This window comes from Zeus faber, assembly GCF_960531495.2.
Source record: "Zeus faber genome assembly, chromosome: 6".
Lineage (NCBI taxonomy): Eukaryota > Metazoa > Chordata > Actinopteri > Zeiformes > Zeidae > Zeus > Zeus faber.
This window is the reverse complement of record NC_137201.1, coordinates 1,281,102-1,307,143: the sequence shown is the minus strand read 5'-3', so window position 1 is coordinate 1,307,143 and position 26,042 is coordinate 1,281,102. Positions and strand designations below refer to the sequence as shown.

General features: G+C 43.1%; 1 protein-coding gene across 5 annotated transcripts in view; it reads left to right on the top strand.

The window, feature by feature from the left end:
* Positions 1-2,118: 2,118 nt before the first annotated feature.
* ppp6r3 (protein phosphatase 6, regulatory subunit 3) overlaps positions 2,119-26,042 on the top strand; it is a 66,328-nt gene continuing 42,404 nt past the window's right edge. For 4 of the 5 annotated variants that reach the window (XM_080002283.1, XM_080002282.1, XM_080002284.1 and 1 more), the window contains exons 1-9: positions 2,119-2,273; positions 16,410-16,616; positions 18,125-18,358; positions 19,172-19,358; positions 19,584-19,721; positions 21,952-22,017; positions 22,469-22,581; positions 22,734-22,847; positions 24,370-24,496. In XM_080002283.1, coding sequence (XP_079858409.1) covers positions 18,132-18,358; positions 19,172-19,358; positions 19,584-19,721; positions 21,952-22,017; positions 22,469-22,581; positions 22,734-22,847; positions 24,370-24,496 — 972 coding nt within the window. In that variant the 5' untranslated portion in view covers positions 2,119-2,273; positions 16,410-16,616; positions 18,125-18,131. Of the gene's footprint in view, positions 2,274-2,363; positions 2,457-16,409; positions 16,617-18,124; positions 18,359-19,171; positions 19,359-19,583; positions 19,722-21,951; positions 22,018-22,468; positions 22,582-22,733; positions 22,848-24,369; positions 24,497-26,042 lie in introns of those variants that run through there. The other variant, XM_080002281.1, reaches the window with a different exon arrangement.

The following is a 26,042-nucleotide window of genomic DNA, read 5'->3' as shown; positions in this document are numbered from 1 at the left end:
AGGCTCACTCATTTGATCTGGGCAGTCCTTCCCTGTCCGCAGATCATTCAGTTTCTTTGCTGACCACGAATAGAAGGACGTCTCCCCTCTTGGCAGTTGCGTCTTGAATGGCCAAGTAAATGACACAGGAAGCACAGCCTGTTCTCCGGACAGTGAGTGAGGGCAGAGTGAGAGCTGTCTTTACATATGGAACACGGTGTGTCATTTAAGCCCTCAGCTTTTGGTAGCCTGTTGTTGGTATGTGGCTTTCTATTTGCTTGACCATTACCCGGGTACTGAAGCAACACCTTCTCCAGCATGCCAATCAACCTCTCTAAAGTAGAATTGTCATGAGTCACAGATTTCTTCTGTTCAGGGATGTCTGAGAAGTGGCATTTGGGCTAACCTCAACCTTATTCATGTTGATTTTGCTACTCCTCTCCATATAAGACCTGAGACCCTTCTCTAGATGGTACTCATCTAACACTTCCTCAACCTCACAAGCTGATCATTTATCAATTGTCTTGGACCTAAAGGTGAGAGCTAAATCTCTACTGGGGCAGTGTCTGATGAACATACGTGTGACTTCAACACTGGGGTTGTCAAACATTTTACCCTGGTCTTTAATACAAACTTACGGCAACATCAGCAGCCCTGTTAAGACTAAGCCAATACTCATATGGATCCTCTTGTTCTTTTGGCAGGGTGGACTCAAAGTCAGCTAGAGGCACAGAGGAGCAATGGCTAGAGCTGAAACATTTCAGTGCAGGAGTCCATAGATGGCCTGCTGGTTATGTTGGACATCAGTTCTACTGTTCCTTTTTCCAAGTCTCATAACATCCTTCGCCTCTCACATGGATGAGGATTTCCTCAGCTTGGTTTTCCAGCTGAACACCACTTTTTCTGATGCAAGCCCCCATTGATTCCTACCATTCATCAACAGCCAGTGTATCAGAACTCTCCCCTCGGAATACAGGTGGATCTTTGACTGACCCGTGAGAGAGAAGCCGGACTTGGGAGAGATCCAGCGGTTGGCTGGAGGAGTAACATGTAGGGCTAGAAATGAAACTTGTGTGTTCCTAAATACTCGACCCCTCTCAAAACCTAGAGGAGTCATATCAAAGGTACCAAATTTGCTGAGATCCATTCTTGATAGTAAAATCCCCAAACAGATCAAATTAGTCTCAAGGGAATATGGCTGTTAATGACTAGATAAACCTGACAGTTCGATACACTGAAGAAAGGATTGTGGCTCCAAAGCGAAGACACCTGCCCGGTTTAGCTGAGTCAGGGATGAGTCACGACACCAATTTGACCTCTGTGATATGTCTTCTGTCTAAATGAATCTCCCGGAGCTGGTCAGGTTTGTGGTAACAGCAGGTTTATTCCACATCTGCATTTTTGACAAAGGACAAAGTAGAATGGTCATCTCTTGTGGACAAACCGCACATGCTTTGTCTGGAAAGAGGCATCACAATAATGTTTATTAGCTGTACCGGAGAGATTTCTACTTACTATAAAACATAAAAATGAACAGTTAACTTAATAAAACCCTAGCGAATTGAATCTAAAACTAATGATATCATATCTATTAAAACAGAAACTTTTATGTGCTTCTCAAGTTAGTTATCATTACTTTGTCAACAAACATTCCCAAACACACCACCTCGTCGTAAACCTGAGGATTACCCACAATCCTTTGCAATCACTACACAATGCAGGTGCAATATTACGACAGCAGAGGGCACAGCTGTCCCATTTAGCGGGATTTAACCACAACCTTTTCTATGTCACACACACACACAATTACTGCACATAATGGCTTGTGCCGAATACTGATCTTGAATCTTACCACCATCTTACCGCTTTTTCTTCTTGTCGTTCACCTGCAAAACTGGGTGTTTATGCCCCAACTCCGTGCACTGTTTCCGGCGCTCTCAATCAAACCAACACATTTTAAGCTCCACCCTTACAGGAACCCGTTCCTAGCCAATGAGACGGCGGTGGGCTCTTTGAGCGACAACATATTTGTCCAATCAGATGTCTGTGACTGAATCGAGCGCTTGGTCGTGGAGTTGACGTGGGGGGAGGGGGTCGCTGAGGTTGACGGAACCGCCATCTTGAAAAGTGCCCTCCGACGATCTACTGTTTCGCGCCTGTCAGAGTCATTTTTACAACGAGTTATTTTTCTCACCTTAACCGCACAGTATTCATACAGTTCTTCGGCCCAGGTTCTGGGTTAATGGCCAATTAAAGCTACATTCCGGAGACTCGTCGTTTACCGTGGTTTATCGGTAGGTACCTCTTGCCAGTTCAAGCACTTAGCGCTGAAGACACAAACTGATATAGCCGGCTAACGCTAACCGCCTTGCAGGAAGCACTTGGCCATCTTGCTTTTTTTTTTTTCTCTCTCTCGCTTGATGGTTACTTTGGCGAATTAAGGTTTCTCTGTGAATTACAACCTACAAGCAGTCACAGTGAGTGAGCATGTAAAAGCTCGATGATGTTTGTGACGCATATCTGTTCTGTTTCAGCTCGCTCATTATCCCGGTGGCTGGTTTTGCACGTAACGTTAGCTAGTCATCTTTAGCTCTTACTAGCTAGCTGTCAACGCCAACACGCTAGCGTTTAGCTCACAGCCAGCTTTCCAAGACCACTGTTGCGTCTCCTGAACCGTAGCCAGTAACCTATATCGGTGCCGACAAGCTGACAGTACCTGGACCAGAGATGAACGTGCACGTTTTTATAGCAGGTCTGTTTCAACCACCGCTTACGTTACACAGGATAAGCAGCGACTTTAGTGTCAAATAGTTGCCAATAAGGCTAACGATGGTAAACATCACTGAAAAAGTTGGCTTGGCAGACAGGCACATGACAGCACTCACAGATTAGTCATATCCGTTTTGAATTCTCAAGTTGTGAATCCAATCGTGTGTCCTTGGTAGTATAGCACTTTTTGTACTGTAATCACCGTTCACAAGTTGTCCATAATCCTGGGTTAGATACTTTATTCATCCCTGGAGTGGAAATTGCCTTGTTTCAGCAGCTCACATCAAAGCAATAGGCAATAATAATAAAGATCTAAATAAAGGGCAATGTGCAACAAACCTAAAACATGAACCAAAATCGGCATTATACAATGCAGCTTAAAATGAACGATAATCTTTTTTTTGTGTTTAACTGTTAATGCTGCAAATTGTGTTGTGAATCCGCCCTGCAGAATTTTAACCTGATTCTATGTATTTGTTTTTTTGTTCTCATAAGACCAGAAGTGCCTAGATGGAAAAATGGTGGTTAGTGGCTTTTCTATCATTGTATATATTTTTATGGTCTGGGAGCACTGCAAAGTGTATATAAAAATGCCACCAAGCATACTGGGAAGTTTATTTCCTACAATAATGACCAACATAGTGACTCTTATTTACACTTATTTATTTCACTTTCCTGTTTACTGACTACTTTACCGATACTGTAATTGCACAATTTAACTACTTGCGATGCTGTTAAAACCGGTTGTATTGTGATCTTGTTTGTTAGCACCTGTCTTGGTCTTTATAGGGTTTAAATTGCCAGTGAACTTATTGTAGATTAAATAAGTCCCCCTGCTTCAGGGGGACTTATTTTGTTACTTCGACCTTGGACCCTGAACTTTGGGATAATTTAATAGAATAAATGAATGGGCCTTAATGATCACTCAGCTACTAAAGAATCCCTGTGTGTGTGTACATCAATAATAGATGCTGCATGGTCAGTGGTCAATTGGGTTTGTCACAGGTCTGTAAAGACAGTCGACCTTAGCTGTATTTTCAGTGACAAAAATCTTTGGCCTTAAGCGACAATTTTCTTTCTTCATTTGGTTGTGTTGTGGTGAAGTTGTGCTCTATTTTCTGATCTCAACATTGCACATAATCTACTGTAAAAAACAAAACAAAAAACCTTAAGATTTACTGCTTTAAGTTAATACTCAAGTCAGGGCCAAATTCCTTGATTTAAAATCGAGTGAGCATAAGTGTCAAGGATATTGAAAACTACTTCAAAGGCCAGCAGGTATCATTCACATCCCAAAAGAAAACTTAATATGGCACACACCAGGGAAGTATTCCCGAAGGCTCGCTAGGAGTAAGCGGCTGTAAACCCACTATAGTGTTGGTCACTTGGGGCTCATTCAGTTGGGATATGATGGGGAATTTATGTGCATGCTGTCTATTTAATGGATCAACCAATCAGTGGAATGCAGAGTGCTGCAGGATCAATACAGTATAAGTTTCTTTTACATCCACAAAGCAAGAATTGGTGATGGAACAATATGTGGAATTTGAACGCATTATTACAAGAAAAAGGCAGAGAAGCAGCCTGGAATTTGATTGTCGATGACCTTATGTGTTTATACGGGTAATTAGTCATGTTGCAATGATTGCATTTCCACTTACACCTATCTAAGCTATATTATCTATAGGTTTAAGTTTTATTATACTAAATTAGTGAGCGTTTTTAAGAAAACAATAGAAAGTGCATCAATTTGCAGTTTCAAACTCTTAATCAACTTTTAATCGTGTAATTTTCTTTGTCGGAAAGAAAAATAAATTGTGAATGCCTAAAATTGCGTCATAATGTTGCTGAAATACATTCAGTCCGGCTAATGCAGTTGCTGTGTAATTACATCTGCTGCCTCTGGACACATCATCAGTGATTTTCCTGGAATCATTTGGTGTTTCAGGTCTTTCAACATCATACACCCATATCCAGGTGACCCAGCTGGGGCTGATCAGACCCCGACTTGTGTCCAGATGGCTAACTAACTACCATGTCTCCACAGTTCTCCTCTCTTGAGCCACAGCCATCTTGAGGCCCTCTCTGCCGATTCGGTGGTACTGCGGATGGCTCTCCTCTCTCTCTCTCTCTCCCTCGATGCCTAAACTGCTGACGGCTCTGGCCAAAGAACAAGCCGCGAAACCTCTGCATCCCACCTCCACTGGGAGGCACCTCGCTCTCCATCCAGCCAGGTGACGGTCACTGACCAGTCTTGGAGAGCTTCCTCTCAAAGGTTTCTTCCAGGGGGTCTTCCCACGGGACTGTCAGCACGGCTTGGTGGTCTCAGACACGAGGACGATGTCTGGTCGCAGGGTGGTAACAGCAATGTGGCTGGGGAACTTCAGCTGCTTGAGGTCCACCAACAGCTTCCAGTCTCTTGCGTAGGTCAGGATGCCTGCAAGTGTTCTTCTGGCAGGGGTTGCCTGCTCCCCAGCTCTGACAAAGGCGATGGTTTTCTTGGAGGGATGGAACTGCTTTGCCCACTCAAGTCCAGTGCTGATGGCTTCAGCGATGGTCTTAAGGACTTGGACATGCCTCCAGCGGTACCGTCCTTCTCCAAGTGCTGTAGTGCAGCAGCTGAGGATGTGCTCTAGGGTTCCTCGCTTGGAACACAATGGGCATGCTGGTGTCTCTGCAATGCCCCATGTGTGCAGGTTAGGCGGGCTTGGAAGCACATCATGAACTGCCTGGATGAGGAATTTGATGCTGTGAGGCTCGGCTCTCCAGATCTCAGTCCAGGTCACCTTTCTCTCAACCGCGTTCTCCCATCTTGTCCATGCTCCCTGTTGTTTCATCCCCACAGCCTTGCAGGATCTTGTCTCCTCTACTGCTGCTCTCACCTCCTCTTGTACAAGGCACTGCCTCTCCTCTCCTTTTCAATTGAGGAGTTGGAAAGGATCCTAGCCCTGCACCATCTCGTGTGACCACTCTCACAAGGTTCCTGTGACGCAGTCTTGCTTCTGCCTCTTGGACAGCGTCCTCTGCCCTCCACCTCCTGCCAGTCCTCACTTGGCTTCCAGCTTTGTCCACCTTTGGATCACTTGAGTCCCTATACTGCACCACTTCTCTGCCATCGTCACCTTGAATTCCTCCTCCAAGTATTTGAAGGGCAGCTGCAGCTTGTTGTTGAGCCCATAGAGGGCGATGCTGCTCAGGCTCCTTGGTAGTCAAAGCCATCTCTGGAGGTGGTTGCTGACCTTCCTCTCTAAGGTCTCGACTGTAGAGATTGGGACGGCATAGATGAGGAGGGGCCACAGGATCCTGGGAAGAATGCCATGTTGATAGACCCAAGCTTTGAACTTTCCAGGTAGGCTGCACCTATCCACGCATTTCAGCCAGCCATCCAACTCAGTACAGGTTGACTGGATGGATGTTGTGTCTCTCAGAGAGCTGTCGAAAACCTTGCCAAAACTCTTGATTGTCTTCTCTGTTATCGTTGGAATGGCTGTGCCTGCGATGTAAAACCGGAACTTGTCCTCCACCTTTCCTTTCCTCAGCACCATAGATCTTGATTTGGCAGGTTTGAAACGCATCCGGGCCCACTCCACCAGCTTTTCGAGTCCCTTCAGAATCCACCAGCAGCCTAGGATTGATTCTGTTGTGACTGTCAGTCATCCATGAATGCCCTGATGGATGGCTGTCGTCCGGAATTCGTCTGGGGCCCTCTGCACTCTGGCTCAGCTGACTTGGTGAGTATATTCATGGCTAAGGAGAACAATGTCACAGTGATGGTGCACCCTGTAATGAGGCCACTCTCCACCTTGTGCCAACTAGATGTAGTTGCTCCTGAAGAGACCCTCATCCTGAAGTTGTTGTAGTAATCAGCGATGCGGCCTCTACACCTTCTGGGGACATGATGTTTCAACAGAGTGAGCTGGACTAGCTTATGTGGAATGGAGCCGAATGCGTTTTCCAGGTCAAGCCATAACACTGACAGGTTGCCTTTGTTCTCTCTGGCATCCTGAATTAGCTGTGTCACCACACCAGTATGTTCCACACAGCCCGGCATTCCTGAAACGCCGCCCTTCTGGACTGATGTGTTGATGTAGGTGTTCTTTGTCAGGTAGGTGCACAGCCACTTGGAAACTGCACTGAAGAAGAACTTCGCCTCAACACACAGCAGTGAGATGATGCGGAACTGGTCTATCTGGGTGGAGTTTTCCTTCCTTGGGATCCACACCCCTTCAGCCACTCGCCATTGATGTGGGATCTTCCCCTTTCTCCAGAAGAGTCGCAGGATTTCCACAGGCGCAGTAGGAGTTTGAGACAGTTCTTGTACACTTTGTACGAAGTGCCACTTTTTCTTGGAGCAGAGCTAGCCCTTGCTTTGTGGACGACCTCTCTGACTTCCTTCAGCTGCAGCTCTGACATGTCAAACTACACTTCAGATTCAGGGGGATCTATGAAGATGTTGCACTCTCCCAGCTCCTGCTCTCTTTCAGGGTCGCTGTACGTCTGTGTAAGATGTTGGTCTATGTCCTCCTGCGAGGAGGCAAGTTTCCCGCTGCGCTTCTGCCCCAGCAGGTCTTAAGTGAACTTGAAGGGGTTGGCGGTAAAGGCAGCTTATTAACGTGCCCTCTCGCGTCGCCGCCTCCAATGCCACTCTGCCCGGCGGAGAACTCTGATCTTCTTCCGTAGGATGCACATCAACTGGGCCAGGCCAATGCGTTCCTCTTCTCCTGCCACCTTGTGCTGGGACTTCAGGGCTTTCATCTCCTTCCTGATGTTGTGGATCTTCACAGCTCCCTGGTTGTTTGAGTAAGATGTTCTGGAGCCTTTCCTCTCCTCCTCCCAAACCGTTCAGCTGCGATAGTGACAATGATCGTTGTCATGGCTTGAAGTTTCTGGCCGGCCCCTCCCTTCGCCGTTGCCTCCAGAATTTGGTCGACATCGCCATCAAACTGTTTTCCACAGTGACGTCATGGTAGCTGCAGGCCATTTAATCGGCCTCCGGTCTGACTTAATGTTCGGGAGGATTAGTCTACAACACTTGGAGGTTCCAGGCACTATGAGATGACTCCAGGCCTGGCCCCTCCTGTGTCTCACTAGGTTGAACGCCTGTGCTTGCTTCTGCTCCCACTGAACACTTCATCTTCGCTCAGTGGATCTTCAAGCCAAGGGTGTTCTTGCAGACTTTACCACATGTACACTGCATAGTCTTTTGTCCGTTGCCTGAGTCTGTTACCAACCCCCCCCCCCCCCCCCTCCTCGGGCACCCCTGGGGGTATCTTTACTTTAGGTCCACCGTAGCTTAGTTGGGCGTCCTCCTCTCAGAGGTCACAGATTGGGTTGCCAGCCGTTCTGCCCCGGTTGCCGTCTCTCTGAACTGTCACATCCAGTCTTTCCTGGCTGTCGCTGATGACTCAGGGTGTTCGCTGTGTAAAAACGTCTGCTGATGCCTCTGTCACGTCATCAGTGATGTTCCTGGAATCATTGTGTGTTTCGAGTCATTCAACATCATACACCCTCATCCAGGTGACCCAGTCGGGGCTGATCAGCCCCAGGCTTGTGTCCAGATGGCTAACGAACTACCATAACTCCTCTCTTGAGCCTCAGCCATCTTGAGGCCCTCTCTGCTGCTTCGGTGGTACTGCGGATGGCTCTCCTCTTTCTCTCCATTGATGCCCAAACTGCTGACGGCTCTGGCCAAAGAATGACCCCCGAAACCTCTGCATCCCACCTCCACTGGGAGGCACCTTGCTCTCCATCCAGCCTGGTGACAGTCGCTGACCAGTCCCACGTACTTGGAGAGCTTCTTCTCAAAGGCTTCTTCCTGGCAGTCTCCTCACGGGACTGTCAGCACGGCTTGGTGGTCTCAGACACGAGGACGATGTCTGGTCACAGAGTGGTAACAGCAATGTGGCTGGGGAACTTCAGCTGCCACTCAAGGTCCACCAACAGCTGCCAGTCTCTTGCGGAGGTCAGGATGCCTGCAGCTGTTTTTCTGGAAGGGGCTGCCTGCTCCCCAGCTCTGACAAAGGCGATGGTTTTCTTGGAGGGACGCTCTAGGGTTCCTCGCTTGGAACACAATGGGCATGCTGGTATCTCTGCTATGCCCCATGCGTGCAGGTTAGACGGGCTTGGAAGCACATCATAAACTGCCTGGATGAGGAATTTGATGCGGTGAGGCTCGGCCTCTCCTTCCCTCTGGGGATGGTAGCTCAGGCGGTAGAGCTGGTGGTCTAGTGATCTAAAGGTTGCTGGTTCGATCCCAGGCTCCTCCTGCTAGCATGCTGTAGCATGCTTTGGATAAAAGCATCTGCTAAATGTAATGTAATGTAATTCAATTGAGGAGTTGGAAAGGATCCTAGCCCGGCCTCGTGTGACCCCTCCCACAAGGCTCTCAGTTGAAGATTTATTGGTGTAGAAATGATTCAGATTGTTTCAATCCTGGGGGGTTTTATATCCACACCTGACTGGGCATAATGTAGGTTATGCCCTAACCCTAACCCTCTGTGGTTGCCGAAATATGGATTGTAATATATTGCATAGAATTAGGGGGTAAAAGCCTGTTTGATGTGCCCAGAAATGTAATAAATACATTTCTAATATTTTAAGGGAACATTTTATGCATTACGTGGCACACTGTGGCTTTGGGCAGGTTTTCAGCATGTCAAACACTGGAAAAGCTGTTGCTCGCTAAAAAGCATATAATCTGAAGTGGCACACAACAGTTAAGAATGCTCTTTTGTAGTGTACACCATGAGTCTGAGGCAACTACTCCAGCAGTGCATTTGGAATTAAGCCCTTTTCATAAATAGTACCCGGTAACTTACTGGGATAACCTTTACGGAACTGCTAGTGATTTTCACTACTCACACATGCAGCTACATTCCGGAACATTTCCATCTTGTAGCTTTTCACACATGCCACATGCTAATGCTGTAATAGATGGGGCAAGGGCCAGTCCTTTCCAGTGTTGATGCAATCGTTTTGACTATCTGTTGGCAACGGATGTGCAATTCGAATGGTTTAGTGTTTTTCCTGGCTCACGGAGACCAGTGCTTCGGTTTCCACCTCACCATCTTGATGGATTCAGTTCCTTCGGCTGACTGAGTGGGGACAGAGCCCCTGTCCCCAGGCGTGATAACCCTAACCCAATGTTATCAAATCAGTGATCATTTTCAACCTGTGCGACACACTCTGCCTTCAGAGAAGGAGCGTTCTCTACCTGTTCTACCTCTCCCTGTCTGCTCACTCCCTCTCAGGCTCCAGTGCAGCCAGTGGGCAAGCGAAGCACTTGTGCCCGATGTCACCGCACCGCACCCCTAACTCTAAAAGACACGATTCTGAGTGACCCTTTTTAATTAGAAAAATAATCCAATTTAACAATATAAAGACGTTTCATGACCTGTCTGACATGTTTTCTTGACTTTGCAGTCGAGCGCCACAGTTGGAATTGGATTTGCCATTTTTCGGAATGGAACAAACTCATACACCCCTTTCCCACTTCACGAAAAACACGGTAACACCTGCTAACAATCATTTGTCACCAATGGGAAAGGACAAACCTGAGTCAAATGACCAGGCAATAGACCTGGGTTTTAATCGGCCACGTCCGATCGGCTCTAATGTGAACAGGACACCCGCGTTGACCCTCTAATTTCGGCCCTTTTCCCACGATGCGACGCGTGTAGAATTTCTAGGCGCTGGCGTGTAAATAGACAGAAATATCCGTGTGTCATTCTTTCATTTCATATCCCATTTAAAATCCCAAATCAGATGTTATTGACCTTTTTTCCGAACGGGGGACAGTGAAATGTGAGTGTGGGATCCCCACGCTCCCCACCGATACCCACTCCCTGCTGCCTGAGGACCGATGCACGCACCGGCAGTATGGAGTAGACGCCCCAACACTACTCCATGCTGCTTCTACTGTAGTGTTGGGTTATTCATGAATGATCCGATTCTTTTAAACGTCTAAACATACTTTTTTTTTTTTCCCCCATGTTTCATAGTTGTTGTTTGTTTCATTTGCTGCCCCTCTACTGTTTTGTTCCCAATCACACTGGAACCACGAAACGCCCCTTTTCCGGCTGTAAAAAACTCTGTCAACCTGCTAATTTTGGTGTGAAAACAGCATTATAATTTGCTAATTTGGATCGTTCATGGCATCATGTTAGCTTTCCCTGAAATGTGGAGTGAGCTTTTGGAAACATGGTTAGTTTTCACTCCTTTCTAGCACGTGGGCCTTTTGTTTTCATTTGAGAACACACCATGGCCCCTCCCATACCCACCTCTTTGCTAGAACTGGGATAAATCATGGATTCTTTCAGCTGAGGTAGTGTGGCAGTACGTTTTTGCAGTCCCTCCATTAATATTAAGAGTTCCAGCCTGCAAGGCGCTTTGTGATATCCAATTTGTTATATATGTGCATGTTGCAACTCTGGGGGGGGATTTCGCATCTGGCGAGCTGAGCAGTGTAAACTCCATTGGTGTGTAGTGGTTGCTTCGCGCAGGATTTGCGGGAACTAGGTATATTGGACCTGGACCCGGACCCGTGTATTGCTGCGGCTGCACCCCTTATAAATATAGCTAATATGTAGCTAATTGATTATTGCTTGCTGTTTTTTTTTTTTTTTTTTTTTTTTTTTTAATTATCTGCTTTTTTTTGGGATAAAAGTCAAGTCATCTCAAACACGGCAGAACGCACAGATATGTTTCTTGTTAGAACCGGGATGTTTCGGACGTCTTTTTGTTAGAGTTTGATCAATATCAATCTATATTTGGAGCAGAAATTTGTGAAACACTCTCGGAATTGTATTAGTTCTAGGAGCGGGCCGCTTAGTGACATAATTATCCAAATTTATATAGATTCAAGATTCAAGTGGTTATTTGTCACATACTGTACATACACATACGGTCATATATGCAGTGAAATTTAAGTATATAAGCTTCCTCTTTTGGAAGTCATTCCCCTCCAGCCACTTGCGAGAGGGACACCTAGACAGACAGCTTGAGCCGGTGCTGCGTTTAATTGAAACTATCTAGCGCTGCATTTTACAAAACCCACGAAACTAATCATTCAAAGACGTTTTCACACCGCAGGAAGTTTTAAGAACCATTGAAGGATCCAGTGGAGGAACTGACCGTTTATGTTGCCGCTGCACTGCATGATCTGGGAACAACCGTAATTGTTAAAATACCGTTCTTGCGGGATATTTTAACCAAATGACAGAAGAGGAACATTCAGTGACGTGAATGCACGTTGAGCCAGTCATAACTAGGATTGTGTACCACTGTTGGCACCAGTTCCTATACAATCAGTATCTACCGGACTGAATTGCAATGCAGATTTCCGTGCCACTTAAATGCTAGAGCTGTCGATTGAAATATTTGCCCTCTGGAGCACCAGAAATTGTATTTTCATCGCCATCGCGATATGAATATGTGCAAAAAACACTTTGCAAAAGACTGAAATGCGATGAATAAAAAAAAAATATATATATATATAATTATTGACACGCGACATGCATAGTAAGCTTGCGGAATTCAAATGTTGACATTCCTTGCTCTACCCCAAGTCAATCAAAAACATTCTGTGTTTGTGTCCTCATACAGGGAGTTAGCTTGCAGCTCCAGAGCAACATGTCCAAAGGTGTCCGTTTTATTTTAGTCCCAAAAGTAAAAAAAAAGTTGCTGAAATGTCTGTGAGGGACATGCAGTGTCGAGTCCCTTTGAATGGAACCGTTTTGTTGGGAACTTCCACTTGTGAATTCATGAACCGATGTTATCTAAGTCCGGTTTACGTCTCTGGGTGCTTGTTCGCGATCGGAAAGTTGGGCTGGGTAGACTCCATACCAGAGGAGACAATGTGGCGTTCGATGTAAACTCTGAAAATTCAAACTCGTGCTGCGTTTCAGAGAACCCAGAGAACTGTATTACGAACCTAACACGACTAAACTAGCTATATTATTCATCTATTTATTTTTGTTATTCATTTTACTCAACAATCTGATTCAGCGTTATAGCTAAATGCCGACATAAGGGCTGTCAAGATCTTGAAATTTTATTACAGATAACAATTAAATTGTATTGAATGGTCCTCTTATTCATGTTGTGCTTATAAACTTATTTTAAACATTGGAGAAGATCCATTTATTGTCATTGAACATTGGAACAAAAATTCAGGCTTAATCAGACGTGATTTTCCTCAACCCCACTTGCCTAAATCACATTCTATGAATTGCAACATTTCTAACATTGGCTTCAATTTCTTAATTGATGGAATCATAGTAATTTCATAAATTGGTCATGATCGACTTGAATAATTCCGAAATAATTTTGTGTATCCAATTTTTAGGCCCACACTGTATGGTGTCGACAGGGCACAACAAAAAGCTCAAGTGATGAGTGTCCTAGAAAAAACAGTGTTTTGTTTTTTTTCTAAAAAATGTATCCCTTTACTGAAGCGATCTTTACCAAAACAAGCAGCTACACAGAACAGCCAAAGAACATTGGCCTCATAACTAGATTTGCTTCTTTCTTTAATTATTAATATAATGATTAAAATTATAATAATTAATATAATTATCAAAATAAAAAAATATCAATAAAGTTATACATAATCAATACAGTTTATTGATAAACACTCAATTTTTACTCCCTGTCTTAACTCGTTGCAGCATAAGGTACCAACTCCTTAGCAGTTTCCCTGCTGTTAAAAATGCTACGGTCTTATTACACCTGTCAACAGGAACAGCAATAGTCATGAACAGATCAGCTCTCATTATTCAGAATATCTGACCGCTGATTCGCTTGCTGCTATCGCCAAATCACAGAATATTCCACAGAGTCATGTGATGACAGTTCTACTAATGTTGAGCCATTTGTGTGTGGGAATCCATGGTGAGGTGGTCTGACACGTTTCAGCTATGGCTGTCAAAGACGATACAACACTTGTAGGAACACGGTCGGCAGCCGAATTGCATATTTGCCGGTCCAGCACTGACAGGCCTGTGTCATTCTATTGAGCAGTTAAATGTCCTTAACGATGTTTGCTGGGAACCCAACATGACAACTTTAGGGTGCCGTCTTAAAATGGACAAAGTCTCAGAAGCAACCCCCTTTCAGCAACCCACCCCAAAACATGCTCTATGGTTGAGTTTGTGGGGAGGGTTTGTGTTAACTATTCACAGTAAATCAATTAAACGTTTTAGTTGGACAGGAAAGCAATTGGTTGTAAATAATTAATTAATTTGTCATAAATTCTGAGTATTTTTTAGGACAAAAACATAATCCAGTTTTGGAAAATGGAACCGACCCTTTATTTTGTGTCCACACTGCATGATCCAGGAACGACCGTAATTGTTAAAACACCATTTTTGAGGGATATGTAGAATATAGTTGCATCTAGTGGAAAGCACTTGGCAGAAATTAATATAATGTTCATAAATATGTTTTAACTACTGTATAATTCCATGAAAATAAGTTTTGTTTTTGTTACCTTATGTCCAGTTCAAACTATGTGATTCTGGGCTGATTTTCCGCTTGCCGACATGTTTTTGGAGATCGCTTAGCAAAAGCCCCAGATCGAACGAGCGTGTGGTGTGCACTGCTCACGACGCAATCTGAGAGATTTCTGAGTGCTCTCGATGCCGGTTTAAGATCTGGTTGAGTGGGAAGTGACGCAAGGAACCACAGGCAATGAGAGCAGACACCAGGGGAAGTGGAGTCGAGAAGGAGAGACGGGAATCCACGGAGCAGCAGCCAGATACAAACAACATACCTATTTGAAATTTCTTCTCTGGGTTTTTTAGTTTTTCTTATTTAAATTCTGCTTTTAAGCATTTTTTATTTTTTTAATGAGTGATTATGAATCATATATATATAAATTAAAAAAATCCTCGGCATGGTATCATGTCATTTCCGGTGTCTCTTCTCACATGTGTTTCCTCCAGGCAAAAGATTTTTTTTATTTTTATTATAATTTTTTTTTTTTTTTTAAACCTGTGCTGTCAGCATGCTGGGAATGCAACACACAGTATTTGTATGCAATTGCATCTAGGACAGGCGAAATGATCTTGTAACGTGTTACCCCCTGTCAGTGATCAGTAATGTGTGCAAAGCACAAGACTAAGATTCCCGATCACAAGACAGAAAGTTGTGTAGTGTGAACAGTACAGTGATCTGTTTGCCCATGGCATTAGAATGAGCCCTTCGTATCTCCATAGTGAGCGGGTACCCTTTCACGGAGGCCGGCATGTTGCACTGCCATGTTTCTACAGTAGCCTAGAACGGAAAAACCAAACACTGGCTCTTCCTCCAACCTCCCTGATGTTACAAGGTGGTTCATCCGGTCTTGGATTCTGCAAACGGATCATGAAATATGTATCCTGCTAATGCTATCACGCTATCAGACTAAACGCCCAGAATGAAATAGCTTTTTAGCATTACTTCACTAATGTTAGCTCATAGCCACCGTAGTTTCTCATACGTCGTTGAAAAGGAAGGGTGGGGGGGTTATCAGTTTGTTTAAATCTCCAACCTCACCACTAGATGCCGCTAAATTCTACACTGCTACTTTAATGTTATGAGAACATGTTTGCAAGTTAACTCAGTGCATCATATTGTTACATTAAAGGCCCCATATTATACTCCTTTTCAAGATTATATAGGTTAATATAATGTCTTTGAAGTTTTTTGCTTAAAATACCACTCAGATTTTCCATTCTAGCCATCCTACCATGCCTCTATACCCCTACTGTTCTCGACGGACTGTTTCTGTCTGTCGCTTTAAATGAGAATGAGCTGCTGCTCCCCACACACCACTCCACGCACTGGTTGTTGCTTGGTGGGGGCTTAATTTTGTTTCATTCAAGTAGGAAACTGAGGAAAATAAATACATCTAAAATAAAAAACACTTTGTTTTTGTTATCTTTGGAGACATGGGAACCCAGACATGCAGTGGAGTGGAGATCGCTCTGATCGCTTAGCAGAGCTGAGATCGCTCTGATCGTGCAGCCTACCCTCAATGTTACCGCCAAACCTTTTTTTTACGGGAAAATATTTAAACTGTAGAACAGTGGAAAGGGTCGGGTAAAATACGGGAGAATCATGCATCATGCGAGAAAATGGTGCATGTGAGGAAAAAAATGGGCCACTTTCACGAAGGTATTTCTCAAAACGCGGGCTGAGTTACTCACATGGGTATGCTCTCTTTCTAATGAGTCCCCATTTGATGAAGGAGGGGGAGACAAATGTGAATGGCTTGTTGAATCATGTTTTCTGACAAAGGCACCCCACCAAAAACTGACTGGGTTGTCTTATTTTACAGTAGTTTGTGTGTTAGTAGGCCCGTCACAGACCCAATTGTATGTTCACAAGCACTGAAAAAAAGAGTTTCATAATATGGGACCTTTAAAATGAACTACAGTATATACAAATGACTGACTGCCCTTAAAATTTTGACCATGCCCCTGAAAGGCACATGCGGTCTTAAAAATAAGTCATCCCTGGAACCTCCAGGATTAGACTACTTGTTTTTTAATTTGTTGATTGCCCAAATCTTAGCAATCTTTGATTTTGCTTCTTATCGTCAATCATAGTGTTTAGTTTCCTCTAATCCTCTTGTAACTTTCCTAAATCTTTTCTCTGTATCGTCATTCTGCTTTTATCAGGTTTTTGGAGGAGTTACTAGGTGCCACTTCCGCTGTATGTGTGCCGTCTCATCTGCCAGTTGCTGCTGCCTACATACCTGCTCATTTGTTCATTCGTTCGTCCGTCTGTCCAGCAAACCAGACTGGAATGGGCCACAACTCCCAAAGAGTAGAAGACACTTTCTCTTTTTAACCCTGAGTTCCACTCACTGGACTCCCAACACACAGGTAGGCAGGCAGAGAGAACTTACTCTTGCCATGTGTTTTCATCCTTATTCAACAAGGGGACTGGTGTTAACATCAATACGGTGGCCTCTTATGGCAAGCCGTTTTGACATTTAATCCATGGGACTAGCTACCTTTTTAAAAGTAACAACTTATATTGTAGTTACTAGTTTCTATTCCAACACTTTCTAGTAACCATTTTAGTTTTACTAGTCAAAATGTGAATGTACAAATTAAGTCTCATACTCACTTAAAGCGACGGGGAGATGTGTGTGAAGTGACACAGAACAGTGGCGACAAACAGTTTTGTTCTTTTTTTGTAACCGAACAGTTCCTCAACTCAGATGTTTTAAAAATTAAATAAAAAACACGGCACCTTCGCACCGCTGTGTGGAGGAGAAATAAATCAGACAAAAAAAACAAAACACTCCAATTCTGAGATCCCTCTTTTCCAAAAATAGACAGGATGGTCTCACGAAACCCCAGGGCACAAGGGGAAGGAAGATCCAATGAATCGCAATGAAAGATCCCCTGACGGCCTGGGGGGCCACGGTTGGCCATCGGGCATATATTTAGTTATTTATAAATTTATATAAAAATGTATTTATTTATATTTATTGCCTTGTTTATTTATTTCAGGAATTATTTCTTAGGCATATTATTTTAATTTGCGTGCTACGTCCACACACATCCTCTTGAATTAGTAGGTGAATGAGATGCGTACGCTGCTGCCCCATCTGTTGCTCTCGTGCGGGGAGTGCAGATCTCGCACCGGGTGACTTCTGCTAGATTGTCCCTTGCCTCATCTATTCCGGCTTTATCATGGCATGTGTGAAAAGGCGCAAGATGGAAATGTTCCGGAATGTAGCGGCTTGTGTGAATAGTGAAAATCACTAGCCGTGCCAGAAAGGTTATCCCTGTAATTTACCAGGAAATATGTATGAAAGGGGCTCAAAACAGTTCTGAGCAGAGAGGAAGAGAGCAGCTCTCTCCCTCCGCCCCCTCTCCACTCCTGTGATCAGTTTCAGAACACGCTGGACTGCACTTACATGTTATGTTCAGTTGTTATGCTACATTCAATGAAAAAAAAAAAAAAAAAAAAATTGTCTGTCGTCAATGTCAATTGCCGATCGATGGAGCTGATTCATTATTTGTCATTCTGCTCAAGCCTACAGACTAGTATCTATTCCGATTAGGTACTCGTACTTATTCTTTAGTGACTCGTGCCTTTTCTTCCCGTTACTAGTAAAATTTGAATAGATACTAGTAACAATCGGAATAGCTACTAGTATCTAATAACTACAAGTTCCTAATAGATTGACTAGTAAAACCAAAATAGTTCCTCGTAACTGTTGGACTAGCAACTAGTAACTACAATATGAGTACTCAATATCTTTTGAAAAGTGACTAGTTCCTCCTATAGATTAAATGTTAAAATGCCTTGTCATAGCCTCTGTCATTTGCGCTTGTTAAAAGACTACTCCAAACCCTTTTTCACTATTACTTTCCAGAGCCACCATGTTTTGGAAGTTTGACCTGCACACCACATCACACATTGACACGCTGCTGGAGAAGGAGGATGTGACACTAACAGAGGTGATGGACGAGGAGGACGTCCTGCAGGAGTGCAAGGCCCAGAACCACAAGCTGGTAGATTTCCTGCTAAGGCCACAGTGCATGCAGGACCTGGTCACCTTCATCACGCGGGAGCCCAATGCTGATGTAGAGGAGAAGGTCAAATACAAGTAAGAGAGTGAGGTTATTTCTCAACACAGTGGTCCCGTCTTCAATTTAGGCCGCTAAATTGTGTGTCGCAATATGATGATTTTTAATTATATGACTATACAACAATACCTATATAATTGTGACTAAAATAATCATCCCAAAACTTATACAGGTACTCCTCACTTAACGACTGGCCTGTTTAACGACCGTTCGGACTTACAACCAGCTCTCCGACCAGTCGGTATTGTACAATACCACAGCGTCTCAGCATCTCATTGCACATCACCGTTCTCAGTCTTGTTCCTGCTGTCTGTCAGTATTCAATACACTAGCGTTCCACGCCCCCTTACCGTGAAATAACATAGGTCCTCGCTTATCGACCAATTCGCTTAACGACCTGGTCCTAGGAACGGTGTTACAGTGTTCGGCCGTACACCGATTACATTACTTGCCCAACGACCCCCCCCCCCCGTCCTTTTGCAGCACAGTCTGCTTATCACAGGGGGAGAGATGAGTAGGCTATAGGAGACCATAGATCAGGTATAGATCACGGCCGGTCCCCCTCCATCCGTAATGAGTGCCCGTGCAAAATGTTGTTCGTTGTTGTCATGAGTTTATTTATTAATCGGCCAAATTCACATTGGACTACACTGCAAAAGCGCAGTCTGCAATTACTTGAACATGCTGACGTGGATGAACTGTAATGTCCTGCTATTCCCCAGTTTTGACAGGTTTTTGTGGCAACTGTTTGAGTTTAATTGGGTGGATGATGCCTGAGTAAACCAAATTCTATCGGAAGTGACCTTGAGAATGCGTCCTTCCATTTCTTGTAGGTACCCCAACATATCGTGTGAGCTGTTGACGTCAGACGTGGGCCAGATCAATGACAGGCTGGGTGAAGACGAGAGCTTGCTTATGAAACTGTATGGGTTCCTCCAGAACGAACCGCCCCTTAACCCACTACTGGCCAGCTTCTTTTCCAAGGTCCTCTCCATCCTCATTGGACGCAAACCTGAACAGGTGCAAGCACGCTAAGGCCATTTTCGGGTTTATTTGTTTAATGCATTCAGTAAGGACTATGTGCTTGGCTTTAAAGGCCACTTCCAGTCAACTTTACTTCCTGCCCTCAGTTGTCATATTTAAATAGGTAGTCTTGAAATGACAACAAAAATAGCACCGACAGTTAAACAACGTATGGTAAAGTACGGCACACCTTATAACCAAATTTTTTGTGAACATTGGTAGATTGTGGAGTTCCTGAGAAAGCAGGAGGATTTCGTCGACTTGATAATCAAACACATCGGGACATCTGCCATCATGGACTTGCTACTCAGGATGCTGACTTGTATCGAACCACAGCAGCTAAGGCAGGATGTGCTCAACGTGAGTGGTTGATAGCATGCTTCCCAAGTGGGTTTTTGCGAAGCGCTCCCTACTCAGACCGTGGTCAAACTGTATTTTATTGTTTTATTGTATTTTCATTTTTTTAACAAAATCCTCAATTGTATTAAATTTGACATATATTTTTCCCACTTTTTCTGAGGATGCTCTTTATTATTTCTATTATTAACATGCGTAGGATGAAATTTCAACATTATTTAAATATTGACAATATATAACAATATATTTGACGTACATTCCAAACAGTTGAGCGTTAAAAATAAGCAGCTTTGTTTCCAGACTCCACTGAAACTGGCTACTTATTTCGAGCCCATTAGCTCGCAGGGCCAGTTTGTTTATAATGTTGAGACAAAAATTGATGGATGCCTAACAGGAATACAGAGATATGTATTTGTTTCTCTTATTTATTTATTTATTTATTTATTTATTTTTTGACCAAATACGTGTCCTGATTACTCCTACCTATTGTGTACTTGCGGAAACTGTGTACAGATACAAATTCCAAAGTTTTTATTTACACTGATTTCAAAGACCCTTTATCTAATCCCTTTGTGTAATAATTATCAGTAATTAATTTCTTTTTCACTTAAACTAAATCGGATATAACATCATGTTCTGGAAATCCAACACAATTCCGGAATGAAATGTAACTACGCTACATTATGTTAGGTCGGGATCTGCAGGTTGGGTTGTTACCACTTATGTGGTTTTCTGTGATGGTTATGAGATTGCTTTCGCTGAGGTAAAGAAATCCGATAAGTTGCTAGCCAACCCATTTCAATTACAAAATGGGTTGGAAGTGTTGCCTTGTCTGAAGTCCCTTTCCCACTCGCACTGAAAGCTGTAAATCCACAGGCCACTTTGGTCCATTGGTGTAATGTGGGATCAAAATCAATCATGTTTTTTCATGGCCGATTCCCATTGTTGATTTTTTGCAAATGACTGTCTATAAAATTTTTGTGCAGTGTTTCAGCAGAAATGTATAATATTTTATAAAACTGTTGCACGCATACGTCCACATGCATCCCCTGCATGCAAGTCAATGAGCTTTTTCCGTGCACCGCTCCGTGCACTCTGTTCTTTCGTTAATCGCTCTCTGGCATGGGGGGTGCTGACCTCACTGGGTTATTTCTGCTCGACTGCCCCTGTGCCCCATCTATTCCGGCTTTATCATGGCATGTGTGAAAAAACACAAGACCAAAATGGAATGTAGCTGCACGTGTGAATAGTGAAACTCAATAGGGGTGCCGGAAAGGTTGTCCTAGTACAGGGGTGCCCACACTTTTTCGGCTTGGGAGCTACTTTAAAATGACCAGGTCAAAATTATCAACCTGCATTAAAAAATGCTAAATACATTTATTTAGATCTATAGGTTGAATAGTCCGGACAGTAGCTGCTGGTAGCCAGCCTCAGGCAGCTTTCCAAATAATCATCAGTTATCGTGGAACGGTATTTGGACTTAATCATCTTAATTTGGGAAAAGGCTGACTCGCATAAATAAGTAGAGCCGAATAATGCAGTCAAGGAGGTAGCGCATTTCCTCATGTTTGGGTATTTTTACTCTGTGAGTAAGTTCCAAAACTGCCTATGAGCCCTGGACTTCAGCTGAATGTCAGCCTGTAGTGTTGCAATTTTTGATGCGAGTGAATCAACCTCAATATCTTCCCTAAATGGGTGACAAATAAATGTTGCGATTGGCTTGAGTAAAGCAAAATCTTGAAAAGGTTTGTCAAAGTCTGACAGACCATTTTCATTCTGCTCTGTGTAACGTGCACTGTCAAGATGCGCACACGCCTTCCCTTGGGTCTCCAGCTCTGAAGCGAGGTTTTGAAAGTTCCCCAAATTATGGCGCTGCAGCTTTGAGGACAGAAGTTGCATTTTTGGTTTGAAAGCATTAACTGAACTGATCATGTTGACCACAGTTTTGTCCTTTCCTTGCAGCTCAAAATTAAGCTTATTCAACATGTTGCACAGATAGGTTTAAAAAAAAAAAAATTTTGAATGGCGCGTAGATCTGCTTAGTCTGACAGATAAATTCTTAGGTTTGCTCAGGCTAGGTTAAAGATGGCTTTGTCGAGAGTCTAGATTCACTACATTGAGCATCTTGCATTTGCGGATGTTTCAAAAATCACTTGCTCCAACAATAAATGTTCTTGGTTCTTGAGCTGTCTCAACCATCTAACACCTCCATCTGCTGTCTGCCCTGTTACAGTGGTTAAATGAGGAGAAGGTGATCCAGAGACTGGTGGACATGGTCCAGTCTTCTCAGGATGAGGATGTGAGTCTCTTCCTGAACTCCCTTATCTGACAAATATTGTATTTTGTTGGTACTAGACAAATCATCGTCTTCAGAGCTTGACCATATTGCCTAGAACGTTAGCTAGTCAGTTAAGGTATAGTGGATGTTTCCGGCATCTCTTCAGAAACCCGAAAGCGTGCGAAACTGTCTGTAAGACAAATAATTAATTGGTAAAATCAACACAGAAGATATACAGTTATGACAACAATGGGCTTCCAAAGAAAAGGTTTAATGATTCCTAGATTATGAGATGCAATTGCAGATGTTAATATATATGCAATTATTAATATTTTATTATTATATGCAATTGTTAAGCTACCTTTTTGCAGAAAACTATTAATTATCTGTAAGTTCTTAATTTAAAATTATATTGGCAAATGTCAATTGCCTCGATCTGTCTTCCACATGCAACCCGTCCTCTCCTGCACAGAGACACTCCAACGCCTCCCAGTCGCTGTGTGAGATCATCAGACTGAGTAGAGACCAGATTTTCCAGGTCCAGGGCTGCACAGAGCCTGACCCTCTGCTGTCCACGCTTGAGAAGTATGCTAAAATAAAGACAAACAACAAGCTAGTTACCTGTAATGACAATTTTGTTAGACTTTTTAAAGACTTAAGTGAATGCTGTATATGTTGCCCTGAATTATTATTATTATTGTTGTTATTATTATTTGTAAGTACTTTATTCTTTTTAGGAAAGAGACAGTGGAGCAGTTGTTGTCCAACATCTTCAACAAGGAGAAGAATGAGTGCGCTATTGTCAGCGTTATCCAGATCCTGCTCACACTGTTTGAGACCAGGAGACCAGCGTAAGTCCACACTAAACCCTGACTGAGTTGCTGTAGACTTGATGTGTAAATTAGTGCCGGGCGACACCAATATAGTCATTAAAATGATCACATCGAGCTAAAATGTCAAATTTCGTTAATGAAGAACGTCTAAGGCATGTGTGACCATATACAGCACCAGCTGTGGTATTTCAGCCATCAAAAACAAAAAGTCCCTGCCGGAGCTGGACTTGGCAGCATTTACTTCTTGTGGTTAGAATCCATCCCAGTCCCGTTACACTACCGCCAAGATGGAAGTGCACAAAGTACCTAATGTTCTTTAAGCAACACAGCCAATCATCAATTAATACAAAGCAGCCAATATAGCAACTTCATTGTCACATGACGCATTCCACAAGCACAAATTAATTAATCCAGATAGTGAGCAAGAGTAGCCTACTGAAGAAAGCAGCAAGAGAAAATGAATAAAATGACACAAAAAAAACATGTTCTGCAAGCACTGTAATGACGCGATCTCAGCATTGCAAGGGAACATACCTAACATAGATGTGAGAAAATAAGTTGTGTGTTGTTTTGGTGTTATTGTACTTTTATGTATTCAGTTTACTTTAAAAACATTTTTATTAATAGTAAATATTTATTTTATTTTACTATGCTAACTTAATACTTTAAATTATGCTTACCATTATGCTCAAACAAAAGCTCAGACTTTAAATGTGCCCGTTCGAAACATTCCTGTTCGTATCGGGTTGCTTTACCGATACTATGTCTCGTTTTGAAGATCGATTCTAGTGTCAATACGATCACTAACAAAAAAGGGTTCAGGTTCTCTCGATAGATTTCCTTACTTGTGCTTGCTTGGTGCCCGTCACTGTGTGGTGAACGGGAGATCGTTTCAGCATGCACGTTGCGTGAACACCCATGCGCAACACAGGCAGAAAATCATTCAGTGAAAGTGAACCGCTGCATGTCCCCGTTCACTATTTTTCCAAACAAAACCAATAATAATAGTTTGCTTTGGACAAGTCTAACCCTGGTATTACTTGGTATTGGATGGAAACTAAATTTTGCAATACCGCCCACCCCTACTACACTGTTTAGAATGGGCTGCCCTGCGGACATAAGTGACTCAGTCGCAGGGCCCTGAAACCGCTGCTGCTGCCCAGAGCTGATGGCTTGCTGTTCACTTGTTTACTAAAAGTTTATTAATATTACACGTGTCGCATGTCCAAATTGCACCAAATTCGACACTGCGCTTCCTTGGGTCCCTAGCAATACACCCGCAAAGTGTGAAGTAGACTGGATGAACAGTTGTCGAGATAATCAAAGGACAGTTGGATTTATACAATTTTAATATGAGCCTTTTTCCGTGATCGTTGTAATGGTGTCGTCATTGTATTTGCTCAAAATAATCGCAATTTATTATTTTTTGCTATATCGCCCAGCTCTAGTGTAAAAAGGCCCCAAATCTTTTCATCTGTTTACATTATCTTTGTACCTGAAATCTTGTCCGCTGACTGATGGAGTCACATTTTCCGGTTAGATTTGAGGGTCACATGGAGTGCCCCCCTGGAATGTCCCACCCTTTGTTCTCAGTCAACCAGAGCATACTGGAAGCTGTCAGGCCCAGACTCAAAGACTTTCACCAGCTGCTACTTGAACCACCAAAGGTAAAAGCACGTGCCGCCATCCAGCTACTGTAAGCCTATTAACAGTTCAGGACTGGTTTGGAATTCCAAGCTGATATTCTGGAAAACCACATACACAATGTATTGTTTGGTTTTACCAACTGATTGAGTTAATTAGCAGAGCAAGTACAGTGGTACCTCGACTTAAGACTGCATCTACTTACGACTAATATAAGATACGAGTAGCGATAGTCGCGAAAATTTGTATCAACTTGCGACCGAGATATGACCGCGGAAATTTGCAGTTGGCGGATCGGCGGTCAATCAGCAGTCAGTCAGCGGGCGACCTACATCGTGTGTGCACTTAGTTCGTGGCTTATCCATATTTTTTTCATATTTACTGTGTTTGTGCTCTGTATTTTGTTTTTCACCCTTCATGAGTCCTAAGAAGAAGGATGTTGGGAAAAAGAAAATGGCAATGATTCCCATTGAAACTAAGTGGGAAATCATAGAAAAAAATGAGCGTGGTGTATATGGGAAAAAATGCTTCGACATACGACTGTTTTAACATATGACCGTTCTTATAGAACAAATTAGTCGTAAGTCGAGGTACCACTGTATAAGCTTTCAAAGTCTCTTTATAGTATTAAAAACTACCTGTAGCCTGTATATAATGCACATTATTTCAAAGCCATACAACATCAAATTAAATATTTGCTGTATGTATGACTACCTTATGTTGAATGTACATGTGGAGCATTAAGGACATCACTGATTCATCATTGCTGTCAGTATTTAGCCACTTTTTACAATTGCGTGGCAAAATAGTTGCTCAACAGAAGGGTCCTCTGAGTGCTGTAGCGTTTCACCAATAGAGATTAGCAGCTCAGGTTCCGGGATGTGAGGCTGCATCCCATAAAATTCCAGATTTTTGCCACTGTTGCATTAAAGAGGCTTTGTCTCATCCCACATAAAGGATAAGATCAATATTTTTAAATCTTTAAACCCAGGCTCTATTAAAATGTTGGTTCCCATCATGGCCGCGCTGAACGCTTTATGCTCCGCTGCATTTTAAGCCTTAAAAAACATGATTTTCAAATGCGTGAATTCCGGCTTTATGGTCTCTATTCTTAGTGTATGTATTGAATAACAGTTCAATCACATTTTATTTAAAGGGGACCTATTGTGCTCCTTTTCAACAACTTAATATAGGTCTCTAAGGTCCAAAAAAACGTGGGGTTTTTTTTGTTGTTTGTTTTTTAGTTTTTTTTTTCTTCTGAAAATACGACTCAGATTATGCATTCTAACATTCCTCACAACTATCCTGTTCCAGGATGCTCTAGTTTCTGTGGGATGGTGCCACCTTCCTGAGGCCCCTTGTTCTGTGAGCCAATGGGGTTTGAGCTTTACTTCCGGGTTCCGTTATATTTAGTCCATAAACTTTTTATCTTTGCTCCGACTTTCGTTGCGGGCACAATTGCAGGGATTTTTTTTGTTTCATGTAAATGTCGGAAAATTAAATAAATTCATCGACAATAAAACCACACTATTTTTAGAAGTGGAGTGAATGTAGTTTAGAATGGAGAAA